The sequence below is a fragment of the Ahaetulla prasina genome, chromosome 1, assembly GCF_028640845.1.
Source record: "Ahaetulla prasina isolate Xishuangbanna chromosome 1, ASM2864084v1, whole genome shotgun sequence".
Taxonomy (NCBI): domain Eukaryota; kingdom Metazoa; phylum Chordata; class Lepidosauria; order Squamata; family Colubridae; genus Ahaetulla; species Ahaetulla prasina.
The window spans coordinates 119558651-119579441 of record NC_080539.1 but is presented as its reverse complement, the minus strand read 5'-3'; the positions used below and the strand labels follow the sequence as shown (position 1 = coordinate 119579441).

At 37.3% G+C, this 20791-nt stretch overlaps 1 protein-coding gene across 1 annotated transcript in view; it reads left to right on the top strand.

The window, feature by feature from the left end:
* CRYBG1 (crystallin beta-gamma domain containing 1) overlaps positions 1-20791 on the top strand; it is a 154156-nt gene that overhangs the window by 97888 nt on the left and 35477 nt on the right. Inside the window, exons 3-7 of the mRNA XM_058174462.1 lie at positions 4653-6139; positions 12928-14356; positions 14525-14692; positions 20408-20455; positions 20549-20667. Of these exons, the coding sequence (XP_058030445.1) occupies positions 4653-6139; positions 12928-14356; positions 14525-14692; positions 20408-20455; positions 20549-20667 (3251 nt within the window). The remainder of the gene's footprint in view (positions 1-4652; positions 6140-12927; positions 14357-14524; positions 14693-20407; positions 20456-20548; positions 20668-20791) is intronic.

Genomic DNA, 20791 nt, shown 5'->3' with positions numbered 1-20791 from the left:
TACAGTAAATCAATTACATAGTTAAAGGATTTTAGAGTTGACATTGGCCTTACAACAATAAAATATTCTAGTTTTTCTGGAATCCCTGCAATATGTTTCTTAAATCAGCCTAACTCAAAGGGCTGACAAATCTTGAGGTCTGTATGCAACTGCCTTGAAAGAAAATTATGGAGAATCTAGGCAGTTGTTCTACGTTTATTAGAGTTTTTAATAAAGAAAAAATATGTAGATATGTACAGAAAGTATTGTAACTTCATTTCTTCTGAGTTGTGCTTAATCTTCTGAGACGAAATGAAGTTGGCTGCTCATTAATTAGAATAAGGAACTACATGTGTGCACCTGATCAGAAATGTGCCTATATACCAAAGGGAGCATCTAATTATCTTGTGGAAGTAATAAAATATACATAGAAACGTGCAAGAAGCTTTATATTTCTAATCAACTCTCGCTTGGTTTAATAATTAGTGCCCTCACTAATACAGCTCTTACACACCTGAAGTTAAAGACAAGTAATAATATCTTCTTAAAGCCAGACTAAGCTAGCATTCCTAGGCATGTTTACTAGGAAATATTTCAGAACTTGGGTTTAATAACATGAAAAGCTTTGGATTACTGAAAACTTGTTTCCAGCCACAGGAGGCAAATAAAATTTAGGTCCCTATTTAGGCTGAGCTGTTCTGAAACTTGATACAAATTAGGAAAAGGGAACTTCAGCATCTGGTTGTAGAACATCTTTTTACATTTACTATCTTTTTAATGCAATGGCTTGTTGCTAAAAACAAAAATGAGTGGTTAGCATTATATATAGTACACCTTAATTTTCATATTCTGTTGTGTGATCACCTGAACCACTACCTTTATTAGCTATTTAAATCAGCAAAACTAGTGTTGTATTGAAAAAGCAAATCAGCTGGTATACTGCCTCTAAAATTTTTACTATATGATGTCCCTTTCCACATTTCACATCAGCAGGGGTGGAACCTGTCTGGCACATATATTGTACTGTATTGTATCTTCTCCACAACACTGTCTATCTATTAACGAATTGTACTTGCATTTAGAAACTAAGGGAAAAAAGTAAGGTATTTTTAGAAAATGAAAGTTTGGTTTCTTATCGTCTGAATTTAGACAAATCAGTGTATAGTGTATTCCTTGTTAAGTGACTCTTCTCTGGAAGTATACTCTAAATTGCATACAGCAGGGGTGTCCAAACTTGGCAACTTTAAGACTTGTGGACTTCAACTCCCAGAATTCCTCAGCCAGCTTTGCTGGGAGTTGAAGTTCACAAGTCTTAAAGTTGCCAAGTTTGGATACCCCTGGCATACAGTAATGTAATATGGAAAGCGTTGGATAAGCAAAAGCATAGGATCTTTCCTTAGGCAGAAAAACCAAGTGGCTGTGTTATTTGAATTTGTTTACAAATTACAATTGTATTTATAGTATAATATATCAGATTGTTGTGGAAAGGATCAATACGGGCTAAATAATTTTATTCCAGATCATTGTCTTGAATGGCACAAAGATGAAGATTCACTATTCACCAAATACAGCTCCCTAAACACTATTAGCTAATGAGCATACTCTGTTCGCTCCACATTTATTTTGAAATATATGTTTTAACCATGTCTTGTTTTATAACCATGTTAACTTCAGATGTGGTTGTTGATTAAATAACCTATAACCATTTTTTTAAAAAAGCAAGAAGAATCTTGGCTTTTTACCATACCATCGAAGTGTCAGTTTTGCTTAAGGCGGTTTTTCTGTCCTGAATAGATGAGAATAGGCAGTGTACCAGCAGTATTTCAGATTGCTCAGGCTTGTGGAAGCATTTTTAAGAATAACATCTTTTGTGAGTTTTGTTATGCTTGTTGGCATCCTTCCCTTTTCTCTTCTGGAAAGCTCTGCCTGATTACAAGGCACCTTAAAATAATTGGTTCTCTGTGTCATGTTGCTACATTTATAGTTTGTGCATGCACACTTGTGTTCACACATTGCACTAAGCCAGTGCTTCTCAATTATTTTGTCATGCCCCCCTAGGAAGAAGAAAACATTTTTCGCGCCCCCCGCGCGACTGTAAATAGTATCATTATTAAAAAAAACTTGTTTGCCGAGGTCAAACGCGCCCCCCTTTACGGAGCCTTGCGCCCCCCCGGGGGGCGCACCCCACTATTTGAGAAGCACTGCACTAAGCTGTGGTTTGTGATTTATTGACTAAAGCAAAATTGTCTGGGTTCTCACAAAACTGAATGTTAATTTAACTGATTTTAAATTACCCAGGCGGAATACATATCATGAGATAGAGGTACATTTTTAAATGATAAACCTCTCTGTCCTCATCCTTTCGTCTGTGATTAATACATAAAATGGCAATTTTTAATTTGGTGCTCTGTCGATTACGCTCAAAATTAAGCAGAAACTCACTGTCCCACTGGCTCGTGATTTTCTGATATATATTTTTTTAATGTAGTGGCCTGTCCGTTCTTAAGAAATACTTTCACAGAGATGCTGCAGCTCGGGTGGACCCAGAAGTCAGCCGATTTCATTTTGAATCTTTGCGGGACCGCTCCGAAACCCAGACTCGAAGCAAAGTTTCGCAGGAAGAAATCGTCCTCCATAATCAGTTTCGTAGTCTGCATTTTATAACGCGACTCCGAAGCCAATTTCTCCTCACCGTCCTCCCCCACCCACTTGCTTTGACTCTTCAGGCGCCTGTACCCGAATAACCTTTTCCCGCCAGCTTCCTCGGACCACATTTTTCCCTTCCCAGAATTCGGCCCGCCCTCCATCCGTCCCACCTGTGCCAGGTAGAGCGGCAGCAGCTGCTGATACCGCAGGGGAAGGCGGGCCTCGCTCCGTCGGGTGGGTGCGGCTGGCTGCTCTGCAGTTGGCGCCTTCCTGGGAGCCGGCCTTGGCGCTCTTTTCTCAGGAGTTGCCTGCGGACTGGAGGTCGCTTGGAGGCGGCCATCGAACTCGTGCCTGGAACTGTGGGAAGAAGAGCTGCTTAGTGAGTAGCAGAGAAAGAAGCGGGCATGGGGAAGGGTCGGGAAGGTCGATCAGTGTCAGGGAGGGAGAAGTTACGGCGGGAGGTGAGAGAGCGATCTGCCCTTCGGTCTTCCCCGAGTACAGTATAGCGCAAGGCTGGTGGAGGGCCGTGAGCTTGTGCTGGTGGGGGGACGCGCCTGCCCAACGCGTTTCTCCCTCGGAGGCGAGGCCACCTCGAAAGATGCGCAGGGCTGGAAGGAGCGGGGAGAGGCTGGTTGAAGACAGCGGGTCGAATGACCGCTTTGGCTCAGTCGTGGAGCCTCTAGCTGTGGCTTGAACTTGGGAGAGTTATTTTCTCCGCGACTTTAGGTGTTTTTAAGGAAGCTTGAGAAAGGGGGTTCTGGTGTTTACGTGAAGGTGGCTCTACTATTGTAGTTGCAGGGAATCTGAATGCTTCTATCAAGGCAAAATTGTGCATTCCCAAGAGTTGGATTCGCAAACACAGTTCCTTCATCCATCCACCAATTCATTCATTCATTCAATTTTTATAGCTGTCCACCTCGATCCGATTTGGTTTGTTTGTGGGTCAATGTGTTGTGGCACCCAGTCCAAATTGGGGTGTTGTACTGTGACTGTAAGATAGGAATTCTTTATTGGGGGAAATGGAGAAATTCAGAGGACCAAATGAACATTAGCAGTCTTAGTGATTTAGAAGGAATAGATTTTATTCTAGTTCTTGTTTTTATCCTTAGTGGTTTGGCTGTAGTTGGATTACATAATTACCCGTGCCCAATTTCAGCCTAATTTCTTTGTGTTAAGCCACTAACTACATGGGCTTAGTTTGCACAGCCCAAAAATCTAACACCTTTATGGTTAAAATTTGTGGCTTAGTGAGCAATGCAAATACACCTTAAAAATAAAAGATGGCCTCAAAATACCACATGCAGTAAAATGATCCAAACAATGTCTACTAAACATGCTTATTAAGAATGCCACAACTATACAAATATCATCTGTTTCCCTTTGTTTTGCTGAAAGTTCAAAAAGGTATTTGTTATTAATAGAACAATGTTTTAGAGATCTATTTAAGTAAGAAAGTAGACTATAGTACTATAATGCTACTGCATCTTATTTGGAAGTAAGCTTGTTAAACTGGGGAGGGGGTGGCATTTAATCTGATACCAAGAACTGGATTGTAAAAAGTAAAGTTTGCTTTGAGTCGAAGTCCTTTTCTGCAAACTGTAAGGACATGTCCACATGGATGTTCTTTTTTAATCAACTGTACAGAAATGGTTTACCCTTGCTACCTTGTGGGATATTTTCTGACTTCTCATTATAATTTGCAGCCCTGGACTTTTTGGTGCACTCCAATTAAAGTACGGAGCTATTCCATGCCTATTTTAAGTCTGCTTAAATTTGCTAGATGTGCCATGTGCTTTGATTGCCATGTGCTTTGATTTGCCATGTGCTTTGATTTCACTTAATGCACTTAATGCATTTTACAAAATACGATATTTTACATGTTAAGGCACCATTTTCAAAGAAGGTTCTAGCATTCAACAAATACTTCAGATATAGCTTCTTAATTATTTTGAACAAATAAATATTTCATAAGCAAGTTTTCATTATTATATAATCTCACTTCCTTTCTTTCTTTCCATTTTTTCTAGTCTAAAACCCGCTCTTCAGAGTCTTCAAAGGAATTAAAAAAGAAGGCAGTTTTGGGAAAGTTTGGACATTTTTTTACTACAGGGAGGAGAAAAAATCCCAAGAATACACAGGAAACATCTTCAAAGCCAAGTATAAAAATTATAAGGCCTGAATCTCCTCATAAGAATTTAGCCCCATTGGCATCCATAGAAATAGAGGACCTAAATGACCTATCTAAGAGTGAGGAATCTCTTACTGATTCGATTTACGAGCAGAACCAGTCAAAGACCCAGAATACTATTCACAATTCAGAAGATTATCTCTACAATAGGGATCTGACACCTTTATATAATGACATTGTTTCAGAATGGGACACTAAAGGAATTTCTTCTGGCAGTGAATGGTCACTTGATTGGCATAGTAGTAATGAAACAATAAAAAATACATTATTTGATAGCAATCTTACACTTGGGACACTGGAAGGAGAGAACGAACTTGTCACCGATACAAACACGACTCCAGATTTCTTTAAAAGTTTATCTACTCTATCTGATGAAAATCTAGAACAAATCATATTAAATCACAAGGAATTACTGGAGCCTCTTACATTTGCAGAATCAGAATATGCAGAATCAAAAGATCAACCATTTTTTGTGGAACCTAAGCAAGATGAGCATGGCCAACCTTCTAAAATATTGACACTGGATATTTTTCTTCGTAGAACTGAACAACAAAATTTGAATAAACCAGTAGCTGTTGCATTAGACGACGATTGTAGCAACACAGACATAATGGATAAAAAACCTGCAATTAGGAAATCTGGAAAGAGGAGAAAATCTCAGAGCTCCAGTGATGTGCCAAATGGGGATAGAAATGCAAGTGAAAATACTGTGAAAGAGGAGCCTGGTTTTGATGGTATTCCTTCTGATATGGTTTCAGAAAAAATAAGCACTTCTGAAAGAAAAGTTAGACCTTGTCAACAGATTATGTCTCCTACAAATAATAATGACATACGGCCTGGAAGTAATCATAAGGGTTTTACTAAATCAGAGCTTGAGAGGTGCAAGCAGCAGAGCCCAGCCTCATCCCCATATAAAAAGAAATCCTTAAAAAAGAATCAGTCTGATGCAGGTCCTCCATCACCCAAAGGCATAAAAAGTCCTGGAAAAAACCCTTCCACCAAAAGACAGAGTGACGGCATAGTGGATGGTAATCCAGCATCCAAATGTACTTCAGTAGAAGAATTGCCTTCTGATGAAAACATTGCAGTTTCTCCTGTAGGCATTTTCAGCAATAGCAGCACTTCGTCACCTTCTGAAGAGAGGACAGAGTCTCAGGATTTGAACCCTGTCAGAAGTTCTGATGGCAGGGTTATATTGCAGGCTGACAAGCATAAAAATGATGAGGTGGAAGGCAATGGAAGGCAAATTTCTTCTGATTTGGATGAAGCAAAGCCAAGAAATATATGCCTTGATGTTTCCAGAACAGTCACAACAAAAGTTAGCCTGTAAGTTTAATGTTTTACATATGATGAAATGAAATATTATTTATTTATTAAATGTATATTATACCCATATCACCTATCTTTCAATAAGATGGATTCTACTTGTTTAAATATAAATGAGTATAATATACTTCCATTGTCAGAAAGAAACTCCAGCACTATAATTACAAATAATTGCTAAAACTGTATATAGCTGATGGCAATTAGAATATTTTCATCTTGTTCACTTTCACCTGTCCACTGTTTCATATTAATTAATTCATAGTACTGCTTTCCATTTTCTGTTCTTGGACTTCTCTATTAGGAGGAATTACAGCTAGCATGGAGCTAGAAGTATATTTTGCTAAATACAGGTAGTCCGTATTTACAACCATTAGTTTAGTGACTGTCAGAATTAACAACAGCACTAAAAAAGTGACTTATGACTGTTTTTCACACTTATGATCATTGCAGCATCCCATGCTCACGTGATCAGAATTCAGGTGCTTGGCAACTGATTTCTGTTTATGATGATTGCAGTGTCCTGGGGCCATGTGATCACCTTTTGCATCCTGTTGACAAGCAAAGTCGATGGGGAAGGCAGATTCACTTAACTGTGTTACTAACTTAATTGCATGGATTCACTTAACTGTGGCAAGAAAGGTCATAAATTGGGCAAAACTCAATTAACAACTCTTTCGCTTAGCAACAGAAACTTTGGGCTCAGTTGTGATTGTAAGTTGAAAACTACCTGTATACTAAAGTATTATGAAAAATTCTGTAGAGATTCTCAATCATCCAGGTCATGGTTGTCCCAAAGGTGCATTTTTCAGGAAGCAAGTAGAGTTTCTTGTTTTTTCTTTTGAAGAAGTTTTGTCCTTCCATTCCCCACTATCCTGTCAGAGCTGAAGAAGTTCTTGGATGAGAAGCGAAACATTTTCAAAAGAAAAAACAAAGTCCAGTTGCCTCCTGAAAAAAGCACCTTGATGAACGTATCTTTTCTTTTATGTACACTGAGAGCATATGCACCAAGACAAATTCCTTGTGTGTCCAATCACACTTGGCCAATAAAATTCTATTCTATTCTATTCTTTGGGATATTATAGAAAATCTTTGGGGAGTAGGAGAAATTTCTTTATGCCTCTTGCAATGAATGGCTGTCTTAACCATTATTATTCATTTAAATTTATTCCTGGAGTTGTTTTTTGTTTCTTTTAATAAAAAGGTTAGTTATGAACAGTGTGGAGCTGACTAGAAGTAGTTAATGGTTCTTAAATGTTTCCCTGACTGTCTCCCTCTCTAAAATTTCCTCTTCCCTCCATCCGCTGAAGAGACAATTGCCTCTGGAACTCCTCTGCCTTTCTTCCCATTGCCATTATCCTCTTTGTCTCAGCTGCAAGCTCTAGTGAAGCTCCTTTTTATAAAACCAGAACAATATTGGGGAACAGTGATATTGGTTGGATCTTGTCAATAGTTAAAGATAGCAGACTTTCTAAAATAGTTGACAGAAATCTAGTTTTGGACAGTTACAACCTTGTTTATATTAAGCATATTATAGTTTGAATGCAGAGTGTCCTTGTGTGGTTTCTAAACCATAATTACAAGTTAGTTTTTTTTTCAGGCTCAAGAACAACTTGTCTCTGTGTCAGATGATTTGATAAAATTCTGTATTTGGAGAGGGTGTTTAGTGCCAATTTATACATAAATGGTACCAGTTCATTTGCAGATTTTACACATAATTAAACATGAATATGTGAACCGGTTGCCCAAGCAACTGCACAGATTCTATTCTATTCAGTTCATAAATTACAAATGAAACTTTGCCACGTGGAGTTTTATCTTGAAAGATAAATTTCAAGTGAAATTTATGACTATGAAATGTTCTGAAGCAGTGTTCCTGATAAAGACGAAAAATGAAAATTGAGGTGGCTTCCCAGACCAATGTTTTAAAAACATAGCTTTTGTGGCCATGTTAATTTACATGAAATCTCTTCAAGATAGGATAAGACAAGCCATGACATTTTTTCAGGTACAGTTGTATGATTTGTAAGAGAATAACGCACCCACCTTCCCTTCCAGGTTTAATTTGCATCTGAAAATTCACTTAAGTTTGCTAACTAAACTTGATGTTTTATTGGAATCCACATACACATTTTGAGAAGTAGAATATATTACGGGTTAAATTTGATTTAGGAAGGAGAGAAGAAGCATAGCTACTCTTTTAAAAAAAAATGATATCTACAATATCATATATGGTTATCTACAATAGTAGATTAGGTGCAATCATCTCATTTAATTGATAAATTAATTAATTATGGGAAGCCTGTCTATAAACTTTGATCACAAAACCTGTAAGTATAATGTTACATAGAAATTAAAATTTGAATTTGCATGATACAAAGAAATGATAGCATTATAAATTGGCCCTACAATGTATATGCTTAATTAATTTTGGTTTTGTACATTCTGTGAACCTGGGAAGATAATTACAGTAATACTTTATATAAATTGACGTACAATATCTTTAATCTCTGGTGTTAAGCATATAAAGAGGGAGAAATCTAGCTACCCTTCTTAATAAGTATATCCAAAATAGTAAGTATTATATTAAAACTTCAGTCCAAATTGGTTTCTTTGCATAGAAAGTATAACAGAATGGAGAAGCAACAACTGTATCTACTGATAAATACCAGTGTCCTGTAGCTAGCATATAATTCTAGATACTTTCTCAGTCTTCTGGAACATGCAGTGGAAAGAAATCAGCAAAATGTGCATCTCTTGTTTTTTCTTCTGTGATTGAATTTCTTCCTTGATAGAGCCAAATATTTTTCTGGAAAAGAAATAATAACCTTGAATCCCATTCTAAATTCAATTTCTTTTACTTGAATTCAAATTGATATATCTGATATTCCAATTTGCTTAACACTTTTCTTTTGCCTCATTCAAAATTGGTAGTTTATTATGTAAAATTTTAGTGATTAATCCAAAAGTTTGGTCCATATTTACATTTCATGTAGAAATATATAAAATCATCTTCTTTAAACATACTGACACTTCTTAGCATTTAATTACAAAATTGCACCATAAATTAGGGCTGTGTGAAGTATTAAAAGAGACATTTCACAAAGTATGCTGGTGTGAAGAAAACCTCCTTTCAAAGCATTGTGGTCGCCATGACCTATGAAAGGCTCACCTTCAGACTTCAAAAGTTTTCCAAGGTTATCTTTACATGCGTTTGCATGCACAGCAGCCTTGTTTAGTCAGCAGTTCCAGGTGAAATATTGTCATGGCATGTAGATACGTGCAACCTGAAAAATGCCTTGGAGAAAGTATGGGGAGCTTTCCAGGAGATGTGATTACTTTATCAATATAAAGAGGGATGTTTTATTTGCGTCGACACATGTTGTGAAGTTTGTCTTTGAATGCTTTATATAGCCATTAATACAAATACAAATCCATTTACATTTAATTTAAGTTCGCTGAAATTGAACTAAATGTGTACAACACACTTGGAATTGCGAATATATTTTCTTAGGACTAAAACTGGCAGCACTTCTGAGAAAGTATTATTAGGATAGAAAAATCCAAGCCCTACTTTGAAATAAATTATGTTGAAATCAATGGAATGTATTTCTATGTAAATATACTTAACAGGAAGATATTAGTGTCATTTTTCATGATCCTCAGGTGAGCAATCATCTGCGATCAATTTGCATTGCTTTCCAGTTCTGACACATCCGTTGATATAGTTTCCAGCAAAGAATATGAATTACTCCTGAAGGCACTGTGTGTTCTATTGCATTCTGGGAGCCTTAAACGGTTCGAGAATTGGCTTCCTTCACTTTGCTCCATTAGAATAGAACAAAAATTTAGCTTCAACATCTTTCAAGGGATATCTTGTTCTTTTATAATTTTCTTTACAAAAATGTTTCCTCAAATTTGGCGTCCCATTCTAACTGAATTTATTAACACTAATTCCAAGATGTTTCCTTTAGGAATTTATAAAAATTGCAAGTATGAAAGACTTAAGCATTTTCCATTTAAATTGCTGACAAATTAATTCTTGAACAGGATTATGCTTCCTTATTCTTATGCAGAAAATAAAAACATTGGTATCATTTTTTATTTTTAAAAAAGAAAAAATTAATTACATTGCAAGATTGTAGATGCTGTGGTCATTTTCAGCTTTGTTTTTAAAAAAAAACCTGAATTAGTAAATGAATATAGTGATTTGATTCAGTTTCTATATCTCATCTACTTCAGGCCTATCTCTTCTATTCAGGCTGGCTCCAGGCGATTACGACCGCTTCTTTGGTGGAGGGTGTCTTCCCGGCCGCCTTGAAAGAGGCGGTGGTGAGGCCCCTCCTTAAGAAGCCGTCCCTGGACCCGGCTGTTTTAGGTAATTATCGTCCGGTCTCCAACCCGCTCGCGAAGGTTGTAGAGAGTATGGTGGCATATCAATTTCCCTTGCACCTGGATGAAACTGTCTATCTAGACCTGCTCCAGTCCGGTTTTCGCCCGGTTACAGCACGGAGACGTGGTGGATGATCTCTGAGGGCCAGGATAGGGGTTGCTCCTCTGCCCTGGTCCTATTAGACCTCTCAGCGGCCTTGATACCATCGACCATGGTATCCTGCTGCGCCGGTTGGAGGGATTGGGAGTGGAGGCACCGCTTATCGGTGGTTCTCCTCCTATCTCCGACCGGTCGCAGTCGGTGTTGACGGGGGCAGAGGTCGGCCCCGAGGCGCCTCACTTGTGGGTGCCGCAGGATCGATCCTCTCGCCTTCTGTTTAACATCTACATGAAGCCGCTGGGTGAGATCATCAGTGGTTTCGTGTGAAGTACCAGCTGTATGCGGATGACACCCAGCTGTACTTTTCTACACCGGACCACCCCAACGGTTATCAAGTGCTGTCCCGGTGCCTGGAGGCCGACGGGTCTGGATGGGGAGAAATAGGCTCAAGCTCAATCCTCCAAGACAGAGTGGCTGTGGATGCCGGCATCCCGGTACAGTCAGCTAAATCCGGCTGACCATCGGTGGCGAGTCATTGGCCCCGATGGAAAGGGTCCGCAACTTAGGCGCCCTCCTGGATGAACGGCTGTCTCTAGAAGATCATTTGACGGCCGCTCCAGGAGAGCGTTCTACCAGGTTCGCCTGGTACGCCAGTTGCGCCTTTCTGGACCGGGATGCCCTATGCACGGTCACCACGCACTCGTGACGCCCCGCCTGGATTACTGCAATGCTCTCTACATGGGGCTCCTTGAAGGGCATCCGAGGCTGCAGTTAGTCCAGAATGCGGCTGCGCTGGTGATAGATGGAGCCCCGTGGCTCCCATATAACACCCATCCTGCGCAGGCTGCACTGGCTACCTGTGGCTTTCTCGCGCTTCAAGGTTTTGGTGACCACCTTTAAAGCGCCCATGGCATTGGGCCGGGTTACTTACGGGACCGCCTACTGCTACCGAATATCTCTCACCGACCCGCGCCTCACAGAGAGGGTCTCCTCAGGGTGCCGCCAGCGCTGCAATGTCGCCTGGCGACACCCAGGAAGGGCCTTCTGTGGGGCCCCCACCTCTGGAATGAACTACCCCGGACTTCGTCAGCTTTCGGACCTCCGGACCTTCCGCCGCGGGCTTAAAACATATTTATTTAACTGTGCAGGACTGAGCTAGATTTTAAATTATCGGTTTTAAATTGGGTTTTATTCTATATTTTTAATTCTAAATTAACGGGCTTTTTAGAATAAGTTTTTTAATTGTTTTTTATATTGTATTTATGTGTTTTTAAATGCCTGTACACCGCCCTGAGTCCTTCGGGAGATAGGGCGGTATATAAATTTGATTAAATAATAATAAAAAATAAGTATACACAATACATGAATTTAATGAGTCATAGCAATATGCAAAAGCACCTGAATCCTCAATTCTCTGCTTCATTAACAAGCCTTAGTATTTAAAGGACAAAGTGAAATAAGTTAATGTAAAGGTTTTTAAGAGGACAAAATAAAGGTTAGAAAGATATTTTTGAATAAATGTCAAATGTTTGTGTGTGTATATACCAGTAGTTTGTGGTAGCTTTCTAAAAAATCATGTAGATCTCAAATAGATCTCATGCTCACCTTCCTCTCTTATAGTGTGTGTGTGTGGGGGGGGCATACACATATACATGCACACAAACATGCATGTCAGGAGCATTATCAAGAAATGAAATATACGATCAAAAATTGATTTTAAAAAAAGAGAGAGAACTTTTTCAAGTGAAAATGGAGAACATATTTGGACTTAATGAGGTCACAGAAAGAAACAGCCAAAGCCTCCAATAGAAAGAAACAGCCAAAGCCTCCAATAGTAAATGTAATTTTTGATGCACTAAAGCATATGACTTAACATTAAAAGGAAAGGAACAAATTGCTAAGAAACCAATGTTCTTCTGCTAATTTATGTGACTAAAAAAATTAAATTTCTTGTATGTCTTTTTCTGATGCTGTATTGAAAAATTTGTCACAGGCTCACTCACAATTAGTTTCATTTTATTATTCCTTTAAATTATTAGACTGCCATTTTGTATATTTTTATACGTATTAAATTCAGTAAATCTGCTTTTAGAAGACAAGATTATAATTTATCATTAATAGAAAGTATGTCAGTGCAATATGTAGTACAAGTTGTTATGTGTTTGTTTGGAAATCATTCCTAAACAGAGATAGACATAGATGTTTCATAAATTAGATTTAGAAGAAAAATCCTCTTCCAGTAAATGTTATTAAAATATTTTATTACTTTTATTACCTTTTATTACTTTATTTCTTATAGGCCAGCTAAACCAAAGAATGTTGAATTAAACCTTAAAGCTTCAAAAAGCCTGGAAAATTTGGAAAATGAGCAAGATGCTACAGACAAAGTTAAAATTAACTTCAGCATTGCCAATAAAATATCCATGTTTGAAAGCAAGCAAAATAATCAACATCAATCTGCTGATGCTCCTGCTCCAAAAAGAGGTTCTGTATCAAATACATTCGTTGGCAGAGCAAAGTTGAAGTTCGGACGACAGCAAACTGAAAGTGAACAGACTAACAAAATAACAAATAAAGGAAACCATCGTCAGAAATCATTGCAAAATGGCACAAAAGTAAAAGAAATCTCTTCAGACACAAACATTAAGGCACAGGGAAAGATTGAGGCAAACATTACATGTGAGGATGTTAGAAAAAGTGAAGAACTTGGAAAAGTTGTTAAATGTCAAGTTAATGAAAATGACAAAGTAGATGGTATTGAAGTGAATGATTTCATTTTTACAAAAATTGATACGGAATTAGTCAAGGACAAAGACCTAGATAATGTTTCACCTATAGCGCAGAATGAAGAAATAGAAACAAATAATTGGAGTATGAATGCCGCATCCTTATCTCCTGAAAGTGAAGAGACATCTTCCTTGAGCTCAGATCATTATTTTCCCAATAATAATGATAAATCTTTGCCGCAGCCTGATCCAGTACCCCAAAAATCAGAATTAAACCAGATTTCTCAGTTTGAAAATAAAGATCAAAAGGTGATTAATACTATTTTGGAAGACAACCAAGAATTTGAACAAAATAACAGCTGGCAAGAAAATCAAAGCAGTAATTGTAATATTTCTGAAGGCAGCAGCACTGATGGCATTTGTGACTCTCCTTCAGATATGGCCAAGTTCACAGAAACACTTAAAAATCTAGACAGTTCTATTTGTATACCTCAGAAAAAGAAAAAGCAGAAGCTTCCAAAGTCTCCTGCCCCTCACTTTGCAATGCCTCCAATTCATGAGGACAATTTAGAGAAAATATTTGACCCTAATATATTTACTGTGGGATTGGGAGTAAAGAGAGACAGATCACAAGATCTAACTCCATCTGTCCAGTTAAAATTGCAAAGCTTAGAGACTGATGCTAGGATTAGATCTAAGCGGGCCTCTGCTGAGAACAGCCTTCTTCTCCAGTCCCTGATGTTACCCAGTAGAGCAGATTCAGCTCTCATGCAGGAAATGAGTGGGAAAGAGAGCAAGGACAGCACAGACGGTGATATCAAGAGGTCTCGACTTGAAAACAGCACCATCTTCTCCAGTCTGCTAGCTCCCGCAACTAAAGAAAAAAAGTTTACACCATCTGTAACCACTGCAGACACAATCACAACATCTTTTGCATCTCAGAAGAGTGCCACTTCTCCAGGAATTCCTCCTCTAATATTTGATGTAACTCAGAAATCCGAGGTATTTTTTTTTATTTCTAATGTTATCTGAAATACATTTTATCTGGAATATATTTTCTCTGTCATGTTATTGAATGTTATTTTATATATGTATGTTATCTGAAATATATGTTACCTGATATATGTTTCACCTACCTGGAGCCAATCATTTGCTTTATTTTTTGTTTAGCCTCTTTCAGGTTTCAAAGCACCAAACTATATGGATAAATATTTACAAACTGATGATGCAAAAAGAGAGAGAATTTTACAAATGCCAAACTTTGGAAGCCTTGAAAACAGTTTTTCAAACTGGTTGAAACCTGGTCAGTGTGAATCAAATGAATTCTTAGCTATTGAGGTGGGTTGAATGTAATCTATCTAGACATTTTGAAAATCTCTGCATAGTGAAGTGAATTTTTGACTTCATGTTTTTCTTCATTCACTTCAGTGAAGTACAATCCTTTTGAACTTTTAAAAACAGAACTGAAATTAGCAATGTGACTTGCTATAAGAATATTGAAAATGACCATTTGGATTGATAAAAAATGGTTTTTCCTTCATTCAACACTCACATGAAAATATCATTGCCATTTTCTTCATATCAAAAAATCTGGTTTAGCAGTATGTTGTGATTATGAAGATCACAATAAAATATCTCAATTACTCTCAGGATTGTTATTCTAGGGTGGGGAGATCTTGACAAATTTTGGTAATCCTCTAAGGAAAATGATACTGCCAAGAATAGATAAAATTGTACCTATACAAGGGTAAAATAAAATTTGACAAATGTGAAGTATTTACTTATAGATTAGTTTAGACAGAAGCACAAGTATAATGGGAGATAGTTTGACAATAGTACTGATGAAAAAGGTCTTAAAATAATAGTTGATTATAAAGATAATTATCTGATTGCCAAAAACAAACAAACCAGATAATGCAATTTTCAGCTACATTTGGAAGTTACACTGAAAGCAACGTTATACAGTCCTACTTTATTTTGGGTGGGACACACTACTGCCACAATGATGTAGAGAAATCACAGGTTCAGAGAAAAGCAACAAAGATAATTTATGAGGAAAGATTTAGAGAACAGGGAATGTTATCCTTGAGAAAAGGAAATTAATGGACAGGAGGAAGGAACAATTTGATATTACTATTCAAATACTTGAAGGAGTATGAAACAGAAGGAGGTCAAGTTTCTATTGCCTCAGAGTGCAGAACATGAATAATGGATTAAAATTAGAAGATCCATTTTGACTGAATGTTGGAAAACATTTGCTCACCGTAAGGAGAGTTCAATTGCGAGTTGTGTTCCGTTCTGTTTTAATGTTTTAATTTTGATTCTGGTCTATGACCATAACAAAAGATTGAACTGAATTGTAGTCAACACAGAAGCAAGAGAATACGTTCAAGTGGAGATTAGATTTTCCAGGCATGCTTTCATTCACATTCCTGTACTGTGCAGGGGACTGAGCTAAATGGCCCCTTCCAAATCTGCAGTTTTGTGACCGAATACCAAGATGGAAGAAGTCAGTATTGTATCCCTTGCAAGGGAGTTTAGTCTTAGTGCCTAGAATCTGACTAACCCTAAAGACAGCCAACAAGCCAAGTCTCTGGTGTTGGTGTCTAGGATTCAGATTCATCCTGGCGTAGACAGGTCTTTCAAATGACTTGGAATTCAGTCTGCTACCTGCCTATCAGGCCCAGCCCAAGAACCGCATAGAACAATCCAGCCAAAGTTCATTTCTTTATTTACTTAAACCCAATAGACAGAATCTTGCAGACTAAACAAATACTTCTCTCACCCTTATGGATGTACCTTGGTAGATTCTAGGGAGTGGCTATCCTAACTCTCTTCCTCTATTTTTGATCCAGCTCTGGACTATGTTGACTCTTGTCACACACCCAGCTTGGAATGTGCAGCGTCCTTCCTGAAAAAGTGCAGTTTTGCTATAGTTTATCACACCACCTCCCATTTCAAAGACACGTTCACCATGCTGCTTTCCCTTTTAATAATACTTGGAATTGAGCCAGAAAATGGCACAATAATTTGTTAATTGGCACAGATCACAAGATCTAACTCCATCTGTCCAGTTAAAATTGCAAAGCTTAGAGACTGATGCTAGGATTAGATCTAAGCGGGCCTCTGCTGAGAACAGCCTTCTTCTCCAGTCCCTGATGTTACCCAGTAGAGCAGATTCAGCTCTCATGCAGGAAATGAGTGGGAAAGAGAGCAAGGACAGCACAGACGGTGATATCAAGAGGTCTCGACTTGAAAACAGCACCATCTTCTCCAGTCTGCTAGCTCCCGCAACTAAAGAAAAAAAGTTTACACCATCTGTAACCACTGCAAACACAATCACAACATCTTTTGCATCTCAGAAGAGTGCCACTTCTCCAGGAATTCCTCCTCTAATATTTGATGTAACTCAGAAATCCGAGGTAATTTTTTTTATTTCTAATGTTATCTGAAATACATTTTATCTGGAATATATTTTCTCTGTCATGTTATTGAATGTTATTTTATATATGTATGTTATCTGAAATATATGTTACCTGATATATGTTTCACCTACCTGGAGCCAATCATTTGCTTTATTTTTTGTTTAGCCTCTTTCAGGTTTCAAAGCACCAAACTATATGGATAAATATTTACAAACTGATGATACAAAAAGAGAGAGAATTTTACAAATGCCAAACTTTGGAAGCCTTGAAAACAGTTTTTCAAACTGGTTGAAACCTGGTCAGTGTGAATCAAATGAATTCTTAGCTATTGAGGTGGGTTGAATGTAATCTATCTAGACATTTTGAAAATCTCTGCATAGTGAAGTGAATTTTTGACTTCATGTTTTTCTTCATTCACTTCAGTGAAGTACAATCCTTTTGAACTTTTAAAAACAGAACTGAAATTAGCAATGTGACTTGCTATAAGAATATTGAAAATGACCATTTGGATTGATAAAAAATGGTTTTTCCTTCATTCAACACTCACATGAAAATATCATTGCCATTTTCTTCATATCAAAAAAAATCTGGTTTAGCAGTATGTTGTGATTATGAAGATCACAATAAAATATCTCAATTACTCTCAGGATTGTTATTCTAGGGGTGGGGGGAGATCTTGACAAATTTTTGGTAATCCCTCTAAGGAAAAATGATACTGCCAAGAATAGATAAAATTGTACCTATACAAGGGTAAAATAAAATTTGACAAATGTGAAGTATTTACTTATAGATTAGTTTAGACAGAAGCACAAGTATAATGGGAGATAGTTTGACAATAGTACTGATGAAAAAGGTCTTAAAATAATAGTTGATTATAAAGATAATTATCTGATTGCCAAAAACAAACAAACCAGATAATGCAATTTTCAGCTACATTTGGAAGTTACACTGAAAGCAACGTTATACAGTCCTACTTTATTTTGGGTGGGACACACTACTGCCACAATGATGTAGAGAAATCACAGGTTCAGAGAAAAGCAACAAAGATAATTTATGAGGAAAGATTTAGAGAACAGGGAATGTTATCCTTGAGAAAAGGAAATTAATGGACAGGAGGAAGGAACAATTTGATATTACTATTCAAATACTTGAAGGAGTATGAAACAGAAGGAGGTCAAGTTTCTATTGCCTCAGAGTGCAGAACATGAATAATGGATTAAAATTAGAAGATCTATTTTGACTGAATGTTGGAAAACATTTGCTCACCGTAAGGAGAGTTCAATTGAGTTGTGTTCCGTTCTGTTTTAATGTTTTAATTTTGATTCTGGTCTATGACCATAACAAAAGATTGAACTGAATTGTAGTCAACACAGAAGCAAGAGAATACGTTCAAGTGGAGATTAGATTTTCCAGGCATGCTTTCATTCACATTCCTGTACTGTGCAGGGGACTGAGCTAAATGGCCCCTTCCAAATCTGCAGTTTTGTGACCGAATACCAAGATGGAAGAAGTCAGTATTGTATCCCTTGCAAGGGAGTTTAGTCTTAGTGCCTAGAATCTGACTAACCCTAAAGACAGCCAACAAGCCAAGTCTCTGGTGTTGGTGTCTAGGATTCAGATTCATCCTGGCGTAGACAGGTCTTTCAAATGACTTGGAATTCAGTCTGCTACCTGCCTATCAGGCCCAGCCCAAGAACCGCATAGAACAATCCAGCCAAAGTTCATTTCTTTATTTACTTAAACCCAATAGACAGAATCTTGCAGACTAAACAAATACTTCTCTCACCCTTATGGATGTACCTTGGTAGATTCTAGGGAGTGGCTATCCTAACTCTCTTCCTCTATTTTTGATCCAGCTCTGGACTATGTTGACTCTTGTCACACACCCAGCTTGGAATGTGCAGCGTCCTTCCTGAAAAAGTGCAGTTTTGCTATAGTTTATCACACCACCTCCCATTTCAAAGACACGTTCACCATGCTGCTTTCCCTTTTAATAATACTTGGAATTGAGCCAGAAAATGGCACAATAATTTGTTAATTGGCACAGATTAAAATAACATATCCCAATATTATAAATTATTGCTTAAAGATATGTGTATGAGTATCTAGTAAAGGTGAGATCAATATTCTCTAAATAAATATAATAGCTTAGGCTGGTAAAAGATACTAGTGGCCATAGTGCCATCATTAGTGCTTTCCATACTGTCAAGTCCAGAAAAAAATCTGCCTCGGGAATTTAAACTTCCACTCCTTGATTATATTAATCATTTATTACACACACCAACCTTTGACAGCAATTTCCCTGAGAGTAATAATCACAGTCTAATTCCATTCTCATAGTTCCCATCACCAATCTCTTTCCACTTATGACTGTATGACTATAACTTGTTGCTGGCAATCCTTATGATTTATATTGATATATTGACCATCAATTGTGTTGTAAATGTTGTACCTTGATGAACGTATCTTTTCTTTTATGTACACTGAGAGCATATGCACCAAGACAAATTCCTTGTGTGTCCAATCACACTTGGCCAATAAAATTCTATTCTATTCTATTCTATTCTATTCTATTCTATTCTATTCTATTCTATATCTTTAATCAATATTTAGAAACTATTTTTAATTTATAATTAATTAAATTAAAATGGCCCTTTGTACTGATTTTCAGAACTTTTACCCTATCTTCACAGTACTAATTGTTCCACACAGTGTGGTCAATAGGATGAATTGCATTAATATAAAAAAAATTACTTGTACAGAATAACAGAAGAGAGATAGCACATTTAGCTATTAAAGATGTATACTTTGAGCGCAGTCCTCTTTTAATCCTCTGATCATTCTTGGAAACTTGCAGAAAAATAGGCCTTTATGGGTAAATTGAAAGGATGTTCAGTATACATATCTGCATTTGATCAATGTTTTGTAGGAACAACTTGTCTGATGTAGGAACAGTTATACTTTCAAATATGTAAATTAGGGATGAATCCATATTAAGTAAGAAGGTTTATTCTCATATTGAGAAATACTAACAATTTTGAAACGTACAGAATGTAAATTCCAGTGCTGAATCCTATGGTCATTGAAGTAATCCCAGAGCACATAAATTGTTTTCTGATATCTTCCAAGGCTAGCAACTCTGTAAGTTTGTAAGACTTACAATGTAAGACTTACAATTGTAAGATTGTACAAGAAACAATCAGTACAGGATTGCCCAGCTCATAGTGGGCTTTTTTTCACTGACAAATCCCAATTTTGGAAAATTCTAAAGGTAAGATTATTGAGAATTGGACTTGTACATGCCAGGAGGCTCACTAAAAATATTTCATAAATATTTCTAATTTTTTTAAAAAAGATCAATGTCTGAAGTGGTCCAAAATATTTCTTTGCTCTGCGTGAGAAGATACCTTACATACCCATTCCATCCTCCCCAAAGTAAAGCAGAGTAAAAGACAAATATCCACACCATGAGTGTCTCCATACTCATTTCTGCAAAAGCAGTTTTGGATTTGCTGCAGTGCTGTGAGGCTGGAGCAATGAGCTCAGTGTTAGAACTGTTGTGAAAGTAGAACATACCAATTTCATGCTTGATTTCTTCTTACCATTTATTCCCCTTTGCTTTCCATAGACATTTTCAGGAAAAAACCAGAATAAAACTAATCCTAGACCTGGAAAGGTAAGACAACTTTCCTTCCTTAATGCTTGTTGTTTTATTGTAATTTTCTCGTTAGATTAAATGAGACTGAATTTCTTTTTTAAAAAAATACAGGTCATGATTTGCAATAAATCAGATGCTTCCGAAAATAGTTTTGAAGTTTTTCATGATGTGTTGGATTGCACCTCTTGGAAATTGTCACCTGTGATTTTAATTAAAGTCATCCGAGGATGGTAAGAATAAAAGTGTCCACTCTCCTACTTTTTTCCTTTAGTTGTGTATCCTGCCACCCTTCTGCTTATTCCCCTTTCTATGTAAAAGTGGCTTCCTTTATTTCTTCAGCAAATTTTCAGCTTG